At 40.3% G+C, this 8,258-nt stretch overlaps 1 protein-coding gene across 2 annotated transcripts in view; it reads right to left on the bottom strand.

Moving 5' to 3' along the window:
• DHCR24 (24-dehydrocholesterol reductase) overlaps positions 1 to 8,258 on the bottom strand; it is a 31,593-nt gene that overhangs the window by 15,342 nt on the left and 7,993 nt on the right. The window contains exons 3-5 of one of the 2 annotated variants that reach the window (XM_011370422.2): positions 4,450 to 4,555; positions 3,618 to 3,736; positions 1,743 to 1,801 (exon numbers count right to left, since the gene is read on the bottom strand). In XM_011370422.2, the coding sequence (XP_011368724.1) occupies positions 1,743 to 1,801; positions 3,618 to 3,736; positions 4,450 to 4,555 (284 nt within the window). Of the gene's footprint in view, positions 1 to 1,537; positions 1,802 to 3,617; positions 3,737 to 4,449; positions 4,556 to 8,258 lie in introns of both variants that reach the window. The other variant, XM_011370423.2, reaches the window with a different exon arrangement.

Here is an 8,258-nt window from a genome sequence, read left to right as displayed (position 1 = left end):
CTCTTGGCCTCATTTTCTTATTTGGAGAGGGGATTGTACTAGATAATTTGAGTCTCTTCCAATTTTAAAATGTTTTCAGTATATAGGTATAGATCAAGTGCCTTAAGAGAGCTTACCTTTTGATCTGCTAATTCTGCTTTAAGATATTATTTAAATTACAAACAAAAGATGCTCATTGCTATATTAATTAAAATAATAAAAAACTAGAAATCAACTTAAATTTGCAACTATCGGGCAGTAGTTTAGTAAATGATAGGGCATTTAATAAACATTCACTCAGTGTAACGTTCTGCAGACATTAAATATGACTGTTTTGAACGTAATATAACAACATGGAAAAATGCTTATCACACTAGACCAGAAAAAACAAATTTGAACAGGTGATCACAGCTGAAGGCAAACAAACCAAAAAAGTGCAAAGAGATGTTCAGCCTCACAGGTGACCTGAAGACTGCAAAATAAAACGAGATACTATTTTTAACCCTATCAGATTGGCAAAAATGAAACAGTGATACTATCCAGTGTTGGCAAGAACGGAGGGGAAAGGCATTCATTCTCACACACCACTGCTGGAAGTGGACAGAAGCACAACTTTTCTGGAGAGCTGTTCGGTCATAGCTATTAATATTTAACATGCTCAAACACGCTCAGGGATTCCATTTTTTGGACTCAATCCTACAGAAATGCTCGTACAAGAGGCCAAGACTATTCATGGAAAATCTGATTTGTAAGAGCAAACCATTTAAGCAATATAAATGCTTATCAGTCAGTAATGAGTTAGGTCAATTCTTTACATGCAACAATGGGATCCAATGGAATGAAATGACGGCATATACACATGCACACACACACACACACACACACAAATAGGCCTTGAAGAATGCACACCAAACTGTTACAAGTCATTGTATGCCTGGGGTTGAAAACAAATACTTTCATTGTTTTACTACTTCTGTAGTTTAAAAACTTCAAAAAAAATCTATGCACTGAAAAAGAGAGGAAATAACTAAACATATTAGCGACAGCTGGCTTTGGGTCATGTTTATAGGTAGTCTTTTCTCTCCTTTTGTTTACGCTTTCCAAGTCTCTCATAATAAAATTAATAAAAACTCTCATAAAAACTGCTATTAAATATTATACAGTAAGTTGAAGGAATATCCATCTGGATTGTAAGACATCAAATCCAATTACTCAGATCTTGGCTTTGTCATCTTGTGGAAGTTTAATATGACCTCTTGGAGTCTCAGTTTCCTCAGTGTAAAATGAGGTAAGTTGCTGTGAGGATAAAAGATTATGCCATCAAGAGACACACACATATGTGGCAGGTGACAGAAGCAGTGGAAATGGAAGCTTTTGTCACTGCCTAAGATAATTCTGACTATAAATTCTGTTGCCCAAATCCAAGGTGAGCTGACTCAGGTTGTAGACTCAAAAAGGGTGACTATCAGGGTCAGGGTGGGGCAATAGGCTCAGACCCAGCCCGCCCAGGCCTTCTTCCTCCAGGCCTTGGTCTGCAGTAGTTGACACCCTAACCTACCTTGCTGGGCTCTGCCTTGTCCGTCATGACCCCTGTCATGATGACAGCCTCATCCAAGGAATACAGCAGCCCTTCTACGAAGTGGTTCTCCTGCCGCTGGGACTCATGTTTGAACTTGTCGCAGATCGCCTCCAGGCCCCACACTGGCTCAAAGCGCAGCTTGACGTACTTCTTGGCAGGGATGATGCGAATCTCCGCGGCAACGAGGAAGCCCAGGGTCCCACAGGACCAGGGCACAGCGTAGAACAGGTCTGAGTTTTCTGACTGCAAGGAAGAGTCAACGCATGCTGAGAGCATGAACCCTGGGTCCCACATTGTGGCACATAGTCAACAAGGGCACAAAGAACCTGGGGCCTGGGCTAAATTCCTATTCTGTCACCATCTTGCTGGGTAAACCCCACAAGGCACTTTATAAACTGGGCTTTCTGGCCCTCAGTTTTCACTCTGAAGCTTCGGCATGACATATGACCTTACATTGCCTAGCGTCAGGGGTACTCACAGAGAACCTCCCTCCTCCATCATTGAGGCATAGCTCCTGGACCGCAGGTTACCCAGAAAGAGGCCACAACCAGCACTACCCAAAGACCCAAAACAGGGGACTAAGGGCCAGGAGTTCAAGGCCAGGCTGAACAAAGAGCTGAACCCTTACTAAGGGTTAGAGTCACCAAGGGACATTAAAATGCCTCCCTTCCAGGCATTTACAGAGCCTTTCCTACTCTATCAGCTGTAGGAGTGCCCCTCCCCCACCACAGCCTAGGGAGAGTATTAACACTTCCACTTGAACAAGTAAAAAAATTGAGGTGCCAAGAGACAGCAGGGCTCATCCAAGGCTCCCCACAGACAGTGTGGAGATGCTGGGCCTCAGGCAAAATCACCTAAACTCCTGAGCCAGCATTGTTCTGCTGCACAGCTTCATCAGAGTCCCCAAATCTGCTTCTAATGTCACCATTTTCTTGTTTTGGTATTTGCCTCAGAGACAAACAACAGACTTTTCGCCTGGCCATTCTGATTTAGATTCTTTGATTCTAATAAAGTGCCTTTTGAAGAAGTCCAGCCTTGTGTGGTCGTCACCCTGAGGACAGCTGGTGTCTGCTTGTGTCGACTGCCATTGGTGTGGGCACGGTAGGTGCAGCAGGGAAGTGCTGAAGCTGCTGGAACAGCTGAAGTAGGCCCAACCAAGCCTCCCCCTAATCACACAGTCAGATCAGCAATAATAAGCAGGCATCTACTTTCTCCTCCTGACAAAGCATTTGTCAGATAGGAAACTTGGCCTCAGAGAACGGAAGTAATTCACTAATGTTTGTTTCTTCTCTCTGCTGGTAAAAATTGGTTGAAGGCAGGGAAATGGGCTAAAATGATGTAAAAAGGGTCCCTCTTGCCCAAGACCAGAGCTCCTAAACCAGGAGTCCTGCCCTGGACTCTTTTGTGAGGCCAACTCTGGGAACTCTGAAACATCTGCTTCCAAAGCATCACACTGTCCCCGCATCCCAGGGGCTCCTCAGATATGCTTGGAGAGATCTGACTTTATTTAAAGTTTCAATCCTGTCCCGCTCCTTAGGGTAAATGCCTCAAATGTCTGTCCCACTTTGGGCCATAGAATTGTCTTTAATTTCTCCAAAATAGCCCCTTTTATTGCTTTACTTACCCCTCACACCATCTGACATAGAGCTTTGATACTGAAGCCTGACTTCCCCTACGGAGGCAGTACAGTGTAATTAAAAGCTAAGGACATTGATCTAGGAGCCTGATAACTTAGATCTGAATCCCAGCTAAGTGGGATTTATTAGCTGTCTGATCTTGGTAAAGTTTATTAACCTCCCTGTGCTTTAGTTTCCTGTCTATAAAATGTGGCTAATAATAATAACTACCTCATAAAGTTGTTAAAGGATTAAGTCTTAATATATAAAGTATTTATAATAGTGTCTGAGCACGTAAAGGGGCTATTTTAATCTGTTAGCATGAATACAGACCTAGACTGAACAAGTGTACTTGAAACAAAGCACCTCCAGGGGAGCCACCTATCACCAGGGTCCTTGATGCCCAGAGCAAGCTGGTGGGGACGTCCTGTCTCTGAACTTACCGGTGTGCATCGCACAAAGCTGCCATCAGCCAGGACCAGCTCGTAGGCAGTGCAGATGTGTTGGAATAGGCCATATTTGTGGGACGATGACTCGATGCCTGTGCCCATGATCAAACCCCCTGCAGAAACACATGAGTTAGCTAGGTGGAGCAGTGGGGTGCAGGGTGGGGAAGAATTGAGTAAAGGGCACTTCACTGGAGCTCGGAAGCTCATAGCATAAGGGTGGTATGACAGGGCTGGTAGAAACGAGCTGCCCACTTAGGGGAGACATCCCATCTCTGGATCTGGAGAGTAGGAGAGAGGAAGAGGAGCTCAGATTGGAGAATGAAGGCTTCCTCGAAAAGGGATGGATGGGAGACTTTGTCAATGACGCTCATACCTCTGGCCAGACCCAACCTACAAACCTGTGTGCATTCGTTTTAAGAGGGACCTTAATGAAAAGGGACGTTGGTTGGGTGGCAGGAGGCTGTGTCCCATGGGAATAGTTAAAAGAACTGAAGTCGTTTCTCTTTGAGAAGTGAAGGGTTTGGGGACCATGAATCTTCCTAAAGGAAAGAGAGACTAGACTTATTTTGTGTGCTCTACAGGGCAGAACTGAAGCCATGAATACAAGTCACAGGGAAGCAGATTCAAGCTAGAGATTAAAAAGCGCTGTTTGATAGCTTGAGCTGTTTAGAAATGAAACAGCCAAAAGGAAGCACTCTGTCTTTGGAGCTGGCCAAACAGAGATGGGGGGACTTCTGGTATAGACGAAATAGTGACAGCTTCTACACTGGATGGAATATGGGCCAAGGTGCCTCAGCTCTGATCCTAGGACTATCTGAGTCCTCACCCACTGTGAGGTCATCTAGCTCAGGTAACACAGGCAGCGTCCAGCCAATGGAGTTTAGCAGCGAGGTCACCTGACCCATGGTCACCAAGGGCTCCACACGGACAATCTGTTGACATAAGAAGAGAGACCTTGAGTCACAAGGAAACTTCCAGGCCTAACAGGGCATCTTTCCAAACCTTCCTAAACAATCAATGCAGAGATTCCTACCTGGCTTTTATAGCCTCTTTCTGGAACATTATACTGCCTTATGTTATAGTAAATGAGGTTTCTGGCTCTGGGTTTGTTACTGTTTAATCTTGTCCTTTTAAGTATCTTTATATGTAATACTTAGTTTATTTTTCTTCTAGATTTTAGAAGAAATATTCCTTTATTTGGAAGAAACAGCATATATGAAGATGACAAAAATCTATCCCAGTTCTTCAGAGTATCAGTATTAACACTGAAATGTATTTACTTTGTCTTTTTCTAAGCATATCTATATTGCAATTTTGTACGTTTTCATACAATGCACGCACACACAAATATAAACACACACTTTCTCATCTTGTTTTTAAAATTTAACACAATACTACAATCATTGTCCTTTGTTATTAAATATTCTTGGAAAACATAATTTTTAATGGACACATTAACATGCCATCATGAGGACTTCTGCTTCCAGCTAAGATGCAGCAACAAGGACCAGATTTACCCTGCTGCCTGAAAACAAAGAAGAGACAAAATACATAAAACAAGAGTTTTCAACATAGTGGACATCAGGCAATGAAGTCTTGAAAGACAGGAAATCAAACAAGGGGAGCTCTGTGAATGCCCCAGCTCAGTGCCTAGAGTTAGGCAGTGCAGGGAGGGGAAACTCAGCGGGGCCCAGTGGACTCTTAGTTGAGAGCCCCGGAAGATCGAGGTGAATAGAATTTAGAAGACAGAGTACTGGAGAAGAAACTGTACATAGAGAAAACTCTGAGGAACTGCAAAGGGTGCCCATTGAATATTCAGCTGAGTACGGATCAGTGCATACACATGAAGAAATTACTTTTCTGAGGGGAAATGCCACCAGAAAGGATAACCGATAACAGTGCAGGGGCTCACACAGGGTAGGGATAGTATCTGTTCCCAAAAGCCAGACAGGCAAATCTCATGTTTCGCAGTGCATTGGGTAGAGTACACAGAATGGTCTCACCTCACAGTGGGGAATAACTACCCCTACATTAAATGTTCCTCTGTCGCCACCTAAAAAATCAAGACCCAATAGGATCAAACTGTTTCCCAGTAACTTAGCTATATCTCAGAGCAGAGCTCAATAAGATTTCTAAAAATACAAAAATATCCAGCACCCAACAAGGTAAAATTCATAGTGTCTAAAAATCCAATCAAAGTTTACTAGTCATGCAAAGAGTGAGGCAAATTCAATCCACAATGAGGAGAAAAATCAATCCGTTTTAATAAAAACGTATCCAGATTTGACACAGATATTAAAATTTGCAGGCAAGGGCATTAAAATAGTTATTATTGCTGTATTCCTTATTTTCAAAAAGTTAAGTAGAGACATTAAAAAGATAGTAAAAACACCCGTATCAAACTTCTAGAAATAAAAACAACAACGTCTGAGATGAAAAATACACTGGCTGGGATTGATAGCAGATCAGACATTGCTGAAGAAAAAAGCAGTGAACTTAATACAGAGCAGTAGAAACTATTCAAAATGAAACAGAAGAAAAAATTAAAACGAACAGTGTATCACTCAGTGAAACAACTTCAATACTGAAGGCAGTCCTCAAAGAAGAGGGTAGTGGACAGAAAAAATATTTAAAGAAATAAAGATCCCCAAATTTCTAAATTAGATGAAAATTATAATAAATCCCAAGCCAAGAACAATGAAGAAAATTATACCAAGGTACATCACAATAAAATTGCTCAAAACTAATGATAAAGAGAAATTCTGAAAAACAGCCAGAGAGAAAAAAAGACATGTTACATACAGAGGAATGAAGATAAGAATAATAGATTTCTTGTTGGAAACAGTGCAAGATGACAGTGAGACATCTTTAAAGTGCTGAGTGAAAAAACTGCCAACCTGGAATTTCATACCTAGTGAAAATACCTGTCAAAAATGAAGGCAATTCACATCCATTAGGATGGATACTATCAAAAAACAAAAACAAAAACAAAAAACCCAGAAAAAAACAAGTGTTGGTGAGGATGTGGAGAAATTGAGAACTTTGCGCACTGTTGATAGGACTGTAAAATGGTACAGTCACTATGGAAAACAGTATGGCAGCTCTTCAAAAAAAAAAAAAAAAAATTAAACACAGAATTACCATATGACTCAGCAATTCCACTTTTGGGTACACATCCAAAAGAATTGTAAGCAGGGTCTTGAAAATATATCTGTACCCCCATGCTCATAGCACTATTATTCACAATAGCTAACACGTGGAGGCAACCAAGTATCCATGCATAGAAGAATGAATAGGCAAAATGTGATATATACATACAATGGAATATTATTCAGCCTTAAAGGCAAATACTGTATGATTCCACTTCTATGAAATATTTAGAGAAGTCAAAAATCAGACAGAAATTTTAATAGTCATTTGCTAGGTCTTGGGAGGGAGGGGGAACGAGGAGTTATTGTTTTAAAGTATAGAGTTTCAGTTTTGCAAGATGAAAAGAGTTATGGAGATAGATGGTGGAGATGGCTGCATAATTTTATGAACATATTTAATACCACTGAACTGTACACTTAAAAATAGTTAAGATTGTAAATTTTGTGTTATGCATACTTTACAATAAAAGCTGAAAAAGAAATGAAGGGAAAATAAGTGTTTTCAGACATATGGCAGCTAAAAGATTCATCACCAGCAAAATTACAATACAAAATGTTAAAAGAGATCCTTCTGGCAGAAGGAAAATGAAACCAGATGGAAATATGAATCCACACAATGAAATGAAGAAATGGCAACTATATGGGTAAGTATATAAAATTTTTCTTATTATTTAAATTTCTTAAAAAGATAACTATTAAAAAACAGTAATGTGGTATGGGCTTTATAACATAAATAACAGTACAACAATATCATAGAGGTTGGGAGGAGAGAAATAGAAGTGTATAACTATAAGATATTTCTTATACTACAGATAAAATAAGACATCATTTGAAGGTAAACTGTGATAAGTAAAGTGTATACTATAAATCCTGAAACAACTGCCAAAATAACAAAACAAAATTACAGTTAATAAGCCAACAAGAGAGCTAAAATAGAATCATAAAAATTATTTAGTAATTCAAAAGAAAAAAAAGAAGAAGGGAAAAAAAACAAATGGGACAAAGAGAAAACAAAGAACAAGGTGACAGAGTTAACAGACCTTATCAATAATAACATTAAATGTAAATGGTCTTACCATCACAATTAAAAGGCAGAGATCATCAGATTGGATAAAAACTATATGCTGCTTATAAAAAAACACATTTTTAATATTTAAAAAAAACAGATTAAAAGTGAAAGGATGGAAAAAGATACACCATGCTATAAGTCACAAAATAAAAGCCAAAAAAAACCAAAAAACAAAAAAACGTAGATGATAGAGGCTCTGTTCATCCCTCTGGGGACTAAATCAAAGTTGTGACGGAAACAAGGAGCAGCAGCAAGGAAAAATCACCTGGGATTTAGATGAACAAGCCATACAACTAGGGAGAAATCCAAGAAAGCACCATTCAACAGCAGAAGGTAGGACGGGGCGATAACGCGGGATTGCCCAGTCTGATCCGCTGAGTGAGACCGAGGTTGCGGCAGAGGCAGATGCCTCTTAAA

Source organism: Pteropus vampyrus, unplaced genomic scaffold (assembly GCF_000151845.1).
Source record: "Pteropus vampyrus isolate Shadow unplaced genomic scaffold, Pvam_2.0 Scaffold170, whole genome shotgun sequence".
In the NCBI taxonomy this organism is placed as follows: Eukaryota; Metazoa; Chordata; class Mammalia; order Chiroptera; family Pteropodidae; genus Pteropus; species Pteropus vampyrus.
This window is presented reverse-complemented; position numbering and strand designations above follow the sequence as displayed.